Below are 16,622 nucleotides of genomic sequence, written 5' to 3' on the forward strand. Positions count from 1 at the left end.
GACTGTGCCAGTGCTTGCAGGTGATTGGCTGCTGATCCTATGCCTGCGGTTCTGCCCTCCTTGTCCAGGACTGGTCGCCAGCAGTTCTGTCTCCTGTGGCTGGCCAGTAATGAAGACTCCTCACTATATAAGCCTGCCACTGAGAGCTTGATTTTTACTGTCTTGGAGCAGAATCACAGATCTGGGTCTTTGTTGTAGTTTTTTTTGCTGACAGTTTGTGTTGCCACCCCTTTTCCCCTGGACCCTATAGGGGTTGTAACAGTAGAAGACATAAATAGTCCAGTTTGTTGTCCAAAGAGCGTATGTTGGCCAGCATGATGGCGGGAAAAGCCAGCTTGTGTGGGCTTGCCGCTAGCTTAGCTCAGATACCTCTCTGCTTGCCCTGCTTCTGCTTCCTCTCAGGTCACTTGTGTTGTGTCCACTGTGGGTGAGGTGCAGGGCTGGGGTCGTTGATGGAGCAGGCCTCCGGACTAAACCACGGTCTGGGCTGGGGGTCGGTGATGGAGCAGGCCTCCGGAGCAGACTACGGCCTTGTAGCTCTTCTACTTGTGCAGAGTTTAACTTGCAAGAGGTGGTCCTGTCTGCGTTGAGCAGAAACTCAGGACTGATGTGCGTTGAGGATGGGTAGGCGCGACAAAGACGTACCAAAACACTGTGACCCACATGGCGAAGAACAGAAAACACTGTCTCACTCGTAGAGAGAGAAGCTGCAGTGCGTTCCATCTTGGAAAGAGTAATTAGTTAGATTACCCGGTACTGAAAAAAGTAACGCAATTAGTAATGCTGTTATTCCCATCACTGTTCACCACTGACCATCCACTGCTACACTCCACACTTTCATTATAGTTATTTTTATGATAAAATACATTTTTGCATCATTTGGCGTGTCCTTTCTTCATTTTGTCATGGCCTTCCACGCAGGTCATGACAGATGTGGAGTTTATATAGAGTTTGTGGAAAAGTGTGAGGCAAGACAGTTTATTTCTACAGCACATTTCGTGTCCAGGACAAATCAAAGTACATTAAACATTAAAAGCATTACAGATGCTGCAAAGAAAGTGTTAAAAGTAGTAAAGGGCAGCAAACAGCAAAGAATCACAATAAAATCATCAATGACATTAAAATGATTAAAAGCAAGATCAGTTAAAAGTCAGCATGCAAATTTCATGCATAGATACATGAGTAAAGAAATGTTTAACCTGGATTTAAAGTGTATATGTTTGGTGAAAGTTTCATCTCCACTGGCAGCATAACAGCTAATGCAGCTTCTCCATGTTTAGTCTGGACTCTGGCCTGGACTACTTGACCAGAGTCTTTGGATCTAAGAGCTCTGCTAGGTTTATATTCTCTGAACATATCACAGATGTATTCTGGGCCTAAACCATTCTGGTATTTGTAAACAATCAGAAGGGTTTTAAAATCTATTCTGTGACTGACTGGAAACCAGTGTAAATATTTTAAAACTAGTGTGATGTGTTTAGATCTCTTAGTCCTGGTTAAAACTCTAGTAGCAGCATTTTGGATGAGCTGCAGATGTTAAATGCTCTTTTTAGGAAGTCCTGTTAAAAGACCAATACAGTAAACCAGCCTACTTGAGATGAATGCATGGATGAGTTTCTCCTGGTCTTTCTGGGAGACTAAATTTTTAATTCTGTTGTTTCTGAGCTGGTAAAAAGCTTATTAGTGACAGCTTTGATGTGGCTGCTGAAAGTCAGGTCTGAGTCTATCAACACTCCAAGGTTACGAACTTGGTCGGTGATTTTAAGAGCCCGAGTCTCCAGGTGTTTACCAATGCTGACCCTCTTCTCTTTGCTACCAAACAGAATAATCTCACTTCTGTCTTCATTTAATTGTAGAAAATTTTCCCTCATCCAGGTGTTTATTTGCTCCAGACACTGACACAGTAAGTCTATTGGGCTGCAGTCGTCTGGTGACAAAGACACATAAAGTTGTGTATCATCTGCATAACTTTGATAATTAATGCTATGGTTCTGTAATATTTGACCCAAATGGAGCAGATACAAGTTGAACAGAATAAGTCCAAAGACTGACCCCTGGGGGACTCCACAAGCCATGGCCACTCGCTCGGATTCATAGCTACCGATCGTAACAAAATAATTCCGGCCTGATGAGGTCGGAAGCCGGACTGAAATTTATCCAGATTTCCACTTTCATTTAAAAAGTCATGAGGCTGGTGAAATACAACTTTTTCAGTAATCTTGGATATAAAAGAGGTAAGAAACAGGCCTATAGTTGTTCACTATAGAGGCGTCTAGAGGAGGGGCTTAATGGCAGCCATCTTTAGTAACTGATGTCAGCGAGCTGTTAACTATCAGTAGGAGATAATTTTCTACTGAGGTAAAAACTGCTTTTAAAATTCAGATGGTATCATCTCCAGAGTGCATATTGATGATGCCAAACTATTTCCTGTAGGGTATTTAAATCGACCATATTAAATTGTGACAAAACAATACAAGTATTTCTAGTTTTTAGACACAGACTAATTTTCATGTTTGACTGTGTGGCATTAATATTTTGCCTAATTGTTTTAATGTTTTGGCTAAAAAAAGTTGGTACATAGTTTTGTTTTTTTCTCAGTGGAAAGGAGCTCTGGGCTAAATGATCTAATGATTGTAAAATCATTGATCTAAAATGATTAAATAATGACAGTGGGAATTTGAATGTGATAACAATGTGTAGCGGGCAGTAGAATAAATATTGGTTTCCATGGTGACTGCTGACTGTGATAAGGGATGAGATTAAATAGATTCTGGAACTTAGCCTGGTCTGGAGCAGGCTAGCTCTGCAGAATAAAGCTCCATGGTAACTGATGCCACAACACATCCCACTTTCCCCCATCCTGCTTCTGTGCAACCAGAACACAGATACGTTGATCCAGGATGATCAACATATCCCAGCTTAATTCCTTATCTTGGTTTTGTGCAACAGGCCCCCGGAAAAAGGAAACATAGCATTCAGAGACGTTTACCAGGAAAGAGATCCCAACACTTCTTTATTTTTTTACTTTAAAGGTGTCATCACCTAGTTTTTTCATGTATCCACTGTCCTCCAAGTGTCCTTAAATATTTTTTGAATACTTATTAAATAAAAAAAAATTAAACATAGAGCTTGTTCTGACCCTTTGCTCATACCACAACTATGTCTCGTGAGAGTTCATGCAAGCTTTTGACAAATTTAAATAATGTTAACCCCTGATTGGTCGCAGGGAGGCCAGAGTCGGAACGGGGACTGGCCCAGTGCATGCACAGTGCGTTCGACTCCAAAACATCAAAAGCTTAGTGATGGTGAGCACACCTGACTGAGCAGCAGCTTACAGAATTCAGCCATTTAGTTTGAACCAGACTCCAAGCCTGAGAGTGAAGATATCGCCTCTACACTACATTACAGCCTCTGCAATACTGGAAGTTCACCAGTTTTAGCCTCTTCCAGGAGGCTCATTTCTTCCAGTTACCAGTGAATTCTAGCAATAAAGATTACATCCTTCACGACTCCCGTTTTACATACATTGACGTGAAAATGTCAGAGAACTAAAAAGTAGTTTGGTGATAAAATCTGGCGTTATAAGAAAAGAAGAGCCCACCCAGCAGTCTATATGGGGCCCATAAGGGTTAAATTTGGGCTGCAGACAAGGGTCCTAGGTGGGTTTGTCCGCAGTTTCCACGGTGGCCTCACCAGTGTTTGCCCATTTGGGCCTCAAATGGGTTCTGACTGGGTTCCAAATAGGGCCCATATCCATGTTACCCAGCTCCAGCCCAAACTCACTCAGCCCACATTTATACTTTATAGGGCTCATTTAGCCAGCCTACACCGGCTCCCCAATGTGGGGCCCATTTTATAAAAAAAAGTTGGGCCCTATTTAACTTTGCTCTGTTTATGCCCAGGCCCAATTAACCTGTCTAGGTCCCTTATGAGGCTCATACAGCAGGCCCACATGGGCTTTGCATATGGGACCCACGTTACTAAAACCACATAGGACCTACAACAATTGCCTAGTTCAAGCCCATGCCCACTCAGTACCCACATAGACCATATTTAACCCCTGTGGGCCACATACGGACATGCTGGCTGGGAGGTAGTAAAACATCACGATCAAAGCCAGTGAGCAAGGAAAGACTGAGGAAAAAATTATTCACACATATATCCTCACTGACAAAATTATGCCAGAATCAGACTACATGGTGGTCACCTTGTTAGATTAAATGATCACATGATCACAACTGCCATGTTGTGCTAGGGAGACTAGCAAAGCTACAACTACAACTGTGACCACACATCCATCATGACAAACCATCAATCATGACTATTGTAGTGCTTTGTGGTAGCAGGCATGAAAAATAAGAAATAGATAAGTCATTTACAAAGATTTACGTGGGAGAGCACTTCACCCCACTAATAAAAAAGAAAACACTGGTGATTTGTACATTGCAGGGGCTTAAACTTTTAGGCTCGTCCCTTAGCATTAGCGTTAGCATTAGCTGCATCAGCTTTACTCATGTCTCAGACACAGTAAAGCATAACTTTATATATAGCGACCAAGCGGCAACCTCGGCCGTAAAATGTGAAGCCTATGCGGATTTGCAAAAAATTGCAGTTCACCCCTCGTCGGCTAGAGGCTGGCTCCAAAATTTATGTACAGTCTATGGTTCCTACTAGTATCCAGTAACTCTGGTTGTCCCTGCCATTTTACGTGGCACAGGACAGCTGAGAGTTACTGCACTCTCTCAGCAGCTTCGCTGCTTTAAGCCCCAACTCATAAACAATTTAAACTATTTTGATTGGCTCCACGCTTGTGTTTCTTGCTAGTGTTTTCTAGCGCTTCTGGCTAGTAAACGGTGGTTGCCTTCAGAACTATAGGAGCAAAGAAAAAAAAGGAGGACATCAAGAGTTATTTCAGAGTGAGTCAATGTAAAATGTTAAGTTACAAATAATTTTTCAACTGCCATTGTGGCACGAAGAAAGGTGATAATAGCGGTTGCTAAGCCAAAAACGTGTTTCCTCATCATGAATCAATGTGGTATTTTGTCAGGTGACAGAATCAAAGCTGCAGATAGTTCAGAGAGAGGCGATGATGATGAGGAAGGTGAGCTGTACTTCTCAGACATGTGACTTGACCTACATAACTGATTCAAATCTAATCAAAGTCATAATACCACATTCTGAATGTTTACCTGACCTTTACATATTATTCTACAGACAAAAAAAAGTTTAATACAGATCCCATTAAAAAAATAAATAAATAAAGAATAAAAGGATCATAATAATTTTACCATGGGTTGCAATTAAAATAATAAAAATTTAAATAATGAACAATTTCTCAAATGTCACATGCAGCTGCAATTAGTCAAAGTGATCACATAAAGATTTTATTATTCAAAATCGTTACAGCTATAAGAATGATGATGTGCATAAAACAATGGTTTATCATGATTAAATAAATATTTTATATATTATAATGGTTATCTGTTAAAAGTCACATTTCCTTCAAGGTTTCATTAATTTGATTAATATAAGTAGTAGATTTATTGTACTGAGGGATTAAAGAACATTTCTTTTTATGAAAGTATTTTTCAGGTAGTGTAGACAATATTGATGTGAAGCAAATACACCAACAGATGTCTTCATCTTATAAAATAGACTTATATTCAGTTAAGCAAATATACCAGATCTCCATGTCAGATAAGTCATTTACATCTTAAACATCAGGCATACATCTGAGTAGAAAATGTAGTTTTCAAAATTAAGAAGGTTGTGTTTTTAAAATACTCACTTGGTTTTTTATCTAACATTTTTAACATATGTTTGTAGAGAGAGAACACTGGTTTAAGTACCCCCTGCAGATGTGGACATTTGATGCTCTTAGAATTATTCAAATTGGACTTTACCTTTGTTATTATTGTGCTGACATGTTTTTTAAAAGACAAATTACTGTCCACAATTACGCCTAAGTATTTAAAGTACTTGACTGCTTTTATAACTCCCCCATCAAACAAAATCAAAATGTCTGTCACCTTTTTTAGTAGTTTTTGACATAAATTATATAAACTGTTTTACTTACATTAAGAGTTAAACATGATTTTGCAAACCAATCTGACACCTTGTACATGGCATGTTAGTTTAGCTGCAACTTGTTCTTTTAAATGTGTAAAAGTAACCATCATCAGCATTTGAATGTTAACATTTGGGTACACTTGCAAAAGATCATTTGTGTATAAGCTAAATGAGCTAAATAAACTTGGTCCATCCGCAACAGATTTAGTCTTTATAGGAAAGTAAAAGTCGTAGCTCAAACTCTATCATAATATCATCAATAAGTTCTAATAAATAAATACTGTCGATAACAAACATTGTGAATGATTGTGAACAAAATTTTGTTCATTTTAGGAATCTGGAAAAATCTTGTTTCCATAAAGAGCAGGGATGTGCATTAGTCAATTATTCTAAACAGTGCATATAGTCAACATGAGGAGGATTATGTTTTACTCTGCAGAGACATTAAAAAATGTTTACAGCTGTTTCTTTTAGAGTTTCCACCAGTAGGAACACACTAGAGCAGATGTTGAGAATGTTGGAAACAGCAACAAAACGAAAGAAACATGGCAGAATTTCACTTAACTGGACAATCAAATACACACTATGCAGGATGAAAATTTCTGTGGTTCGACTGGCACAATAAAAACTCTAGTGAGTTTTTATTGTGCTTCTATCTATCGTGTTCTACCGGCACGATAAAGTGTCGCTAGCTTAGCTCGGTTCTACCAACACAATACAATTCGCTTACTTAGTGCAGTTCTACCAGAAAAATAAAGACTCACTAGCTTAGTTGGTGCCACTGGCACAACAAAGACTCACTAGCTTAGTTGGTGCCACTGGCACAACAAAGACTCACTAGCTTAGTGCAGTTCTACCATGGATGTATTATAAGAACTGGATAACGGACTGAACAATGGCGGCACGCCGATTTTTCCCAGTGGCCACTCGTGGTACTGCAACAAAAAATCCCATGGGGCCCAAAAAGCATTTTTCCCATAGGCCACAATGGTAAAAGACACGGCTGTAAAACTGTTGACAGGACGTCTTCAGCTTTAAACACAGCTAATTACTAATCTTTCTATTCAATATTTTTAATTCATGGACATTTAATCCGTCAATTATTTTTCAAAAGGCCATAAAAGCCACAGAAAAGTCTCTATTTCTCCGGTGACGTCACGGCTGTGCACATGCACTGCCGAAGCGCGGTCATGCTGTGTCGGGAGCGAGGAGGACGGCTGTTGACTTCAATATGATGGGAAAGCTGTTCGTAAAAGTTAAGTTAAAGTTAAGTTTCTTTTTTCTGATATCGAGTAACTTAATACATTTGTATTCTTAATGTTTGATATTACATGCATGATAGTTCCTGTTTTTAAACGTATTGTGACCTAAATCCTAATTAGCTCTAGGTTGTAGTTACGACCACCTGTTTAAACCACCTGATAGTGCGTTTTACTTGTTTATTTTATGTAAAGAGAGATTCAGCCCATGAATAGATCGGGGAAAGTGAGGGTGGCTTTTTTTTTTATTTGTTAATTTCTTATATTTTGGTTCACATTAGTTCACTTTTTGTTAAGTAGTTTAATCACACTGTTCACCCAGAGGGCAATAGAATTTTTTTTAATTAAAATATTTTGTCTTATGAGCTGCTATTCTATTTTCGTTAGTTCAAATAAAATATGAATAACAGTCTTGACGCATCGCTGTCAGTGATATTTTGTTATACATATACAGTTAAATATTTTGGGAGTGTTGAGCCATTTCATGACAGCGACACAATGTCGCCAAGTTAGGTAAAATAGCCTACAAAACCATTTTCAATCCCTAACGGAAATCACGATACATAAAATACATAACTACATAATAAATATAGAATGGTGATAACCCAAGTGGCCTAGTTTTCCTTAACATAGTCCTCAGTTTAAACAAAGTTTTTTTTTCTTTGTCAATTAAAAAACTGCAGCATTTAACAAAGTGGAATCCGGCAAAACACAAGAAAGGAACATTTTAAGAGACGCAATTGATAATCTTGGTGTCATCCAGGGAATAGCAGAAAAATAAAGAGAATATGCATGGGTAGCACAATGAAATAATGCATTAACAAGGACTTCTAACATTTATTACAAAAGACGTGCCTGAAATTATTCATGAATAAAGGTAGGAATTGTAAGTCATCGTGAAAATTTGACACGGGATTATACAAATATACAATATAGACTGACTTATATTGGGCTATTACGAATCCCATATAGAAATTCATCAGATTAAAACAAACCATCATTTTAACAATTACTACACAACTTTTTCCACGTATATTATATCATTACTTTACATCGAGGTCCGATCGTGTGCCGTAGAAAATCATCATCTGAGTTTGTACAGCTCTCATACTGCAGATTAATGTCGTGACCGCGCGTCGCTGGATCAGGTCACTGGGCTGCGCATTGCTCGTTCACAGTGACGTGAAGCATGATGGGAGGTGACACTACTGCGCATGCTCTATGGGCCCAATATGCGGAAGTAACCCGGAAGCCTGAGAACTTTTTCGGCGTATGCGCTGGGTGAGCAACTTCCATAGAAATGAATGGGCCGCCATTTTCAGTCCGTTATCCAGTTCTTATAATACATCCATGAGTTCTACAGGTACAATAAAGACTTGCTAGCTTAGCGCGGTTCTACCAGCACAATAAAGACTTGCTAACTAAACCACAATATTTTACTTCATGAGCAAAAACAGATGGCAAGATGGAGAAAAATGAAAAATGGTTTTGTTGTCGCATTTGCATGATTGATGTTAGTGTAACCCTTTATTTTCTTCTTGGTAGCATAAACTCCAGGCTTTGAAGGCCTTGGATCAAGGTGGGTTATAGGTGGGGTTTTTCAATAATCTTTAATAGAGCAAAACGGCAGGACAGCATCGGTACAGTATAGTGCCTCGGTACTCTCTCTCAGAATCACTCACAACAACCCACGTTCTCTCTCTTCCCCCCAAAACAGGGGGTGGGTAGGAACCAAACATACCCAAGCAATATTCATAGTTACACAAGCAATAATTAAGGTTACATTAGCAGCCAGACTGTAAACTGAGGCTATAGCTCCTCCTCCATGCAGCAGGACCGGGTTTGAATCCCAGCAGAGGATCCTTTGTTAAAATTCAAGTCAGCTTTATTTATACAGCACCAATTCACAACAAAGTCACCTCACTTTTAGACAGTCCAATTCAATCCAGTTCATTGTAGTCCAATTCTAATCTAACCAAACCAAATCCAATACGTGATCCACATCAGTCCAATTTAACTGTGTTCATATAAACAATGGCTAAGGAAAAGGAAAGTTCTCTGTCCTTAGGGAGACCTGAACGTCTCACATTGAGTTCAGGATGTTCAGTTTCCTGTATGACGTCAGAATGAAGCTAAAATCCTCTAAAACCTTCCAGGTGAACTTTATTTAACTTTCTCTAAACTTCTGAATTAACATGAATAATTGATCAATGCTTCTAACAAGAAGATTATCAAGCATCTGAACCATGAATGGATCAATAAATGTTCTGTTTCAAACACAGCTTGCATCTAAACAGTCCTCTTCATCATCCTGTCATCATCATATCTGAGGAAGCTGGATTTTCTCTTATCCAGGTAACTTCAGGGTTCAGGAAGAGACGTTCACCTCAACATCGCTCTGCAGGAAAATCCCGAACCTGCTCCTGCTGCACTGTTGTGACAGAAAAGATGAGTTATTACTCAAACATTTATCCGGTAACACTGAATATTTTACCTCATTTTAACCCTTTCATGCGTGGAATGGATGAGGAGGGTTTATTTGTTTGTTTTATTTGTTAATGAGCCACTCATCTAGCACACTTTCTCTAACTGCAATATAAATAAATACATTGTAGTCAATACATATCCAGACATTGTAATTACCAAGTTTGCCTCAGTAATAAAACAAGATACAGATTAAGTTTTATAGAATATTTATATAAATAAAACGTTTTATCATTTTTTATGTATTTTTATGTGAATATATATTGAGAATAATAACTTCTTAACCTTGATCTTAGACTAAATTAATATAAACTAAATAAAAAGTAAAATAATATTAAAAATAAAGAAAAGCATCAGGTTTCTGTTTTATATTCGTGCATACAATAAACCCGACATTTATCAGCTGTCATCATCATGAAGGACTTAAATATGTCCTAGAGGATGAGCCGTCAGGACTGAATGAAAACAAGTAAGGTCATTTACTGGTCTCAGCCCCGTAAAAACCAAAGATTCATGTGTGTTGATAATTATTGATGGTTTCACTTTTATCACAGAAATAAATAAAGAAAATGACAAATTCAACTATTCAAATGTAATTATATATTAATAAACATGTAAATTATATGTGTAAGTGTAAATTTACACATTATGACTAAACGTTTCTGCACGTCTGGACATCCATCCATCAATCAAACAATCATTTATTTCTCCAGCATCTTACAACACTCAGGTTGACCAAGATGTTTAACATCATAAAAACAAATAATTACAAATACCCATAAAGGAAATAAAATAGAAAGTGTTAAAGCACAAAATCGACTAAAACTAACAGATAACACAGAGAAAACTAAAACTATAAAACATTAAAACAAAGTACTACAAGCAAAAGGCCCTTATAAATAAACAGGTCTTCAGTCTGGCCTTGAACAGAGGCAGATCAGTGTGGGTGCGGAGCTTGTGGGGAAGAGTTTTCCACGATGTTGGACGTGCCACTGAAAAGAACTGATCCCCCCATTGCTTGGATCTGGACCAAGGCACCTCTAACAGATGCTGACCATCAGAACATAAAGCTCTGCTGGGCTGGTGGATTTCAGGTGGAGGGAGTTTTGAGAGAGCCAATGTTTAATGTCCTTTAAGCAGCCATCAAAGGAGTTTAAATTAACTGGAGAATTGGGAGTGACTACAAGATAGATTTGCTGGCCATCTGCATACAGAAACAACAGATTTTGGAGTTCAATAATCGCTCCTGAAGGCCACATGTATAATGAGAAGAACACAGGCCCCAGAATGGATCCCTGCAGCGTTTTAGGGTGCACTAGCCCTTTAAATGAATGAATCCTGTATATTTGGACATCTACCTTTTATAATAACCCAGAATATATTAATTGATCCGAAATTAATCCACACAGATAAATGGATCATAGATCTGATTTCAAATATGATGCTGAAGCCGACAATTTGTAGCAGGTTTTAATCCATCTGCCATTATCATTGGTTTATGTTCTTGGCTTATTGTCATGTTCTGGATTTTTGCATTCCTGATTAGTCCCTCTGTGTATTTATACCCCTTTGGTTTTCAGTTCACTTTGTCAGATCCTTGCGATTTTTCCCCTGTCTTGTGGTTCCCGTGTTTCTGGAGTTTTTGGATTAAATAATTTGTTCCAGCATTCCATCTGAGTCCTGCATTTGGGTCCTCACCTCCACCGCACTGTGCCACCATCCATCTAGATTTAATGATCAGTAGTTAATAAATTGATGACAGGTAAAGGAACTTCCACCAATACCAGGTAAACACAAACATCTGAGACTGAAACAGGTGGAGACATCTAAATCTAAACTTCATTCTTCAGCAAATTGTAGGATCTAACTTAATAATCAGTGTTTCTACATCATAACCATCACTTCCTGTCAGCTGATCCAGGTGACAAAGTTTCTCTCGGTTTTACAATGTTTCTGATGCAGTTTACTGGAAAGAAACCTGAAGGTGGCAAAGACATTAGCAGCTAATGCTAAGACCGCAGGTTCTAGTATTTTCAGCTAATGCTAAGACTGCAGGTTCATTCATTAGCAGCCAATGTTGGGACAGCGGGTTCTCACATTAGCAGCTAACGCTAAGAATGCGGGTTCTTGCAGTAGTAGCTACGCTAAGACCGCTGCCTCCCACATTAACAAACCACAGGTTCTTGCATTAGCAGCTAATGCTAGACCACAGGTTCTCGCTTAAACAGCTAATGCTAAGACCGCGGGGTCCCATATCAGCAACTAACGCTAGGACTACAGGCTACCACAATAGCAGCTAACACTAAGACCGCATGCTTTCACATTATCAGCTAATGCTAAGACAGCAGGCTACCATATTAGCAACTAACACTAAGACCGCAGGCTACCACAATAGCAGCTAACACTAAGACCTCAGGTTACCACAATAGCAGCTAACGCTAAGACAGCGTGCTCTCACATTAGTAGCTTACGCTAAGACGTGTGCTCACATTAGAAGCTAATGTTAAGACCGCAGCATCTCACATTAGTCATGGTCAGAGAACTTTGCAATGTCAGGGGTGGACAATAAAAGCAGCGTAGCCACATCAGACAAGTTTGTTTCCATGACGACTGCAAGGGTGGAAGATCTGGCAGCATTTTCCTTTGTCAGTGCAGATGTGATTGATGCCAAGGAGATCCCATTTTTCTTCAGGGCAATGTCAATGTACAGGGAGACTAGAATTCCTTCTGTAGTGGTTCGATGTCGCTGCTTAACTGTGTGTTTAGTAGCATTCATAGTCACTGACCAACATGGACAAATAACAATCAGAAACCTTTGTTAGTCCCTCAGTGGGGAAACTGCTTTGTTGCAACAATACAGGTTCAGAAGCAGGTGATACCAACCAAGAACACACACACACAGTAATATGTCCAGTATCTGGTTGCAGGGTGAGTATGTACAGTAAAAAATATGTACATAAAAATGTACATAGACATGTAAATTCAGTTTCCATGTGTTCATTGTAAAGTGTGACAGCAGCAGGGAGGAAAGACCTGCGGTATCTCTTCCACACACAGAGAGGATGGATGATAATAAATGATCTCTGATTAAAGTGGGCAGGTCAGGGACCAGACCCTAACCCAGAAGAGATGCTATGCGCTGGAAAAAGTCCTCCACTAAACACATCCAGGGAATGTGAGCAAGCTAAAACAGTTCTGTCTGAAAGAATGGGCTAAAGGCTACTGAACGCTGTGCAGATCTGATCCAGTTCCTACTGGAACAAAGAGGTTTTCCTGGTCCTTGTTGCTCCGAGTACATCTAATACCAGACTGTTCAGAGTACTGAGACAGCATTGTTGCTGTGAACTACATGAATCCTTAGAAGCATCTTGCACACAGAATGTTACTTACCTGTTAAGGTGCAACATAAAGGTCAGCAATCTGGTAAATGTTAAACCTCACATATACTAAACTTTGTCAAAACTTTAATGCCAACAGTCTGACAATAACAAGACGGGCTTAGAAATTCAGAGCCAATAAAAGAAACGGGAATATTTGGATGTAGCAGAAATAAATGTAGGCTAGAGCCTACCCCTTCAGTACTGACCCAGGACATGATCTGATGGATCCAGATCCTAATTGTGGGTTCCCACTTCATTTCTGTTCCTTCTTATTGTTTGTGTTGAGGGTCTGAAAGGCAGCTAGAAACGTAACATATTATTATTGTTATTATTATTATTATTTAGGGTTTGGGTGGTCGTGGATAACACGAGGAAAGGCCAGTAAGTGGTATTGTGGTTCTTTGCATGAAACAAATCCAGATCATAGAGGATGGTGAAATTATTACATGTGTTACGTTGACATGAGCTCCAGTTGTTTCATTTTTATCTCAGTGTAATAACTTGGAGGCTGCTGTGTTGGTTTGCCATGTTTTATGGTCATGTGGTACGGTCACGTTTTCCAGATGGGTTGCTGCATAGAGCCCCGGTCCAACCAGCCCATTATCTGATAAAGAATGAGATTATGCGGTCTACATGGTCACTTAAACCAGAGGTGTCCAGCTCCGGTCGACCTGATTCCAACTAGATGTCTGTCCTCAACAGCTTGATTACAGTAATCTGATTACTCCCAGATATCTGATTTTGATCATGTATACAGATTCGATGTTTTATAAAAAGTAATGAAAATGTTTTTAATATTTAGGAAAACTTGGTGTTAAATAAAAATGTGGAAATGAATGGATTTGGTAAGTTCATCCGCTCTGATGATGTTCCAGCTGCAAACGCGAAAAATCCTCCGAACAACTCAGAAGACGACGACGTCTGCAGCTGTTGTCTTGGAAATGGTCATTTTTTCATTTGGGGAAAGTGGAGTAAAACTTTCCTCAGTTTCATTTCAGGAAGTCATGTCACCGCCTCGGAGTCAAATCTTTATACATATGGATATATTCTCTTTCACAGCAGACATGACTATTTTAAGAAAACATGTCTGAAGTTAATAAAATGTGAGACTGTTGAATAAAAAAGAAATGAGAGCCTGAGAAAGGAAATGGCATCTTTTTATTGGAAGAGTCAAGAGACCACGAAGGCGTCACAATGAAGCACGTGGAGTAGATGACATGAAATACATCCAAGGCTAGGTCCGACAGTAATTTAACCTATCAGTCCATGATCACATTACCTCCAGGATGAAATCCATCAGCAGACCTCCCACCACACTGCAGGAATAAAAATCCCATATGTGGAGAACAATTAGTTCTTTAACCAGCGCTGGGATGTCGGGTGGATAAGAATCCTGCACGGCTTCAACAGTAAGGCAATTTATTCCACTTTCAGCTTCATGCTACTTAGAAACAACATGGATGCCGGTCTTCATCTTCACAGATTTACAGCAGGACTGGGTTCTATTGCACGAGCAGAACAAACAGCATTTCCTTAAATCCAGTCCAGCCCGGTTCCAGGCGCGCTCCGGTTCCAAACATGCCCAGACAGCTGAGATTCAGTGTTTAAGAAAGACAGAAACAGACTGACTTATTGCTTCTGCTTCTAAGTAAAAAGTCCAAACAAAAACAGTAACTTACAGGTTGACTTCGGATCATGTTACACAGATCCGAACACAAACATGCAACATGTTCAGGTCCAATACACCACCACAACATTCCAGTGCAGCTGTTTCCTGTTATTGCTTTCCTTCTGACTCTGCGTCAGATTAAAATAAAGACAGAAATCTTCAGTAAACATAAAACAAAGTAACAGAACAAAAGCTGGAAATCTGGAAGCATCTAAAAATGAGACCTAAGGGCCCAAAACTCCCAGTTTAACCTTCACATCCTGTTTAAGACAAACTGGCCTGAATGTGATATGTTTAATTTCTCCAGGAAATATTAAAAAAATAATAAGAATTAAATCCCAGATCTGTCTCCACTGAGCTCCGTCCTTTAATCAGAAAGACACTGAATCTGTTGGTGAGCAACAACCTGAAACACAGGTCACTGGATCAGGCCACGACTTCATATTTACATCATATTTATCTAGAACAGCTTCAAACAAGCATCAGAAACTGAGGACATCTACACAAACCAGCAGAAACCAGATTCACACGTAACAGTTCAGGATGAAGAAAAGGCTCATTTTTAGGCCTCAAACATGCCAACACAGTCCGAAACAGAAGAAGATAGTTCTCCGCTACTGTTCTGGCAAGAAAAAACAAAATGTCAAAGTTTACTGGTTTCCACAACTTCCTGTTTGAAAGCCATTAAATAAGGGAGTGGATGGACAGATCAACATGTCAGAGGGTTACAGTGTTCACAGGTGAACGAGGTTGGCGTTACCAGGTGAACAAGGTCAGTATTCCTGGGTGAACGAGATCGGCATTCTCAGGTGAACGAGGTCAGGGCGTTACCGGGTGAACAAGGTCAGGGTGTTACCAGGCGAATGAGGTCGGGGTGTTACCAGGTGAACAAGGTTGGGGCGTTACCGGGTGGACAAGGTCGGGGCGTTACCAGGTGAATGAGGTCGGGCGTTACCAGGTGAATGAGGTCGGGGCGTTACCAGGTGAATGAGGTCGGGGTGTTACCAGGCGAATGAGGTCGGGGCGTTACCGGGTGAACAAGGTCGGGGCGTTACCAGGTGAATGAGGTCGGGGTGTTACCAGGTGAACAAGGTTGGGGCGTTACCGGGTGAACAAGGTCGGGGTGTTACCAGGTGAATGAGGTCGGGGAGTTACCAAGTGAACGAGGTCGGGACATTACCGGGTGAATGAGGTCGGGGGGTTACCAGGTGAATGAGGTAGGGACGTTACCGGGTGAATGAGGTCGGGACATTACCGGGTGAATGAAGTCCGGGGGTTACCAGGTGAATGAGGTCGGGGCGTTACCCTGTGAACGAGGTCAGCGTTCCCGGGTGAACAAGGTCAGGGCATTCCTGGGTGAATGAGGTCGGTGTTCCGAGGTGAACAAGGTCAGGGTATTCCTGGGTGAACGAGGTCGGCGTTCCGAGGTGAACGAGGTCGGGGAGTTACCGGGTGAACAAGGTCAGGGTATTCCTGGGTGAATGAGGTCGGTGTTCCGAGGTGAACAAGGTCAGGGTATTCCTGGGTGAATGAGGTTGGTGTTCCGAGGTGAACAAGGTCGGGGTATTCCTGGATGCAGATGAAGTTCTTGACAAACTAGACTCCTGGGAGTTTCCACGCGTGCATCACTTCTCCTGCAGCAGGGCTGGGATGTTGATGTTCCAGCCGATGGCCTGCCTGTCGAAGCCGCAGGTGAACAGGTTGCAGGTCTGGTTTTCTTCGTTCCATGCCGTGCAGCACACCATCCTCCTGTGACCCTGC

At 40.4% G+C, this 16,622-nt stretch overlaps 1 protein-coding gene and 1 long non-coding RNA gene across 3 annotated transcripts in view; both read right to left on the reverse strand.

Annotated features, from left to right (window-relative positions):
* Nucleotides 1–9,261: 9,261 nt before the first annotated feature.
* Nucleotides 9,262–10,862, reverse strand: LOC121629073. Its single transcript, XR_006008332.1, has 3 exons — nt 10,851–10,862; nt 10,098–10,103; nt 9,262–9,513 (listed from the first exon to the last, which is right to left on the reverse strand). It is a non-coding gene; the product is annotated as an uncharacterized LOC121629073 (long non-coding RNA).
* A 3,470-nt stretch (nt 10,863–14,332) lies between these two features.
* LOC121629049 (WD repeat-containing protein 37-like) overlaps nt 14,333–16,622 on the reverse strand; it is a 30,414-nt gene continuing 28,124 nt past the window's right edge. For both annotated transcript variants that reach the window (XM_041968550.1, XM_041968549.1), the window contains exon 14: nt 14,333–16,618. In XM_041968550.1, the coding sequence (XP_041824484.1) occupies nt 16,487–16,618 (132 nt within the window). In that variant the 3' untranslated portion in view covers nt 14,333–16,486. The remainder of the gene's footprint in view (nt 16,619–16,622) is intronic.

This window comes from Melanotaenia boesemani, chromosome 18 (assembly GCF_017639745.1).
Source record: "Melanotaenia boesemani isolate fMelBoe1 chromosome 18, fMelBoe1.pri, whole genome shotgun sequence".
Classification (NCBI taxonomy): Eukaryota; Metazoa; Chordata; class Actinopteri; order Atheriniformes; family Melanotaeniidae; genus Melanotaenia; species Melanotaenia boesemani.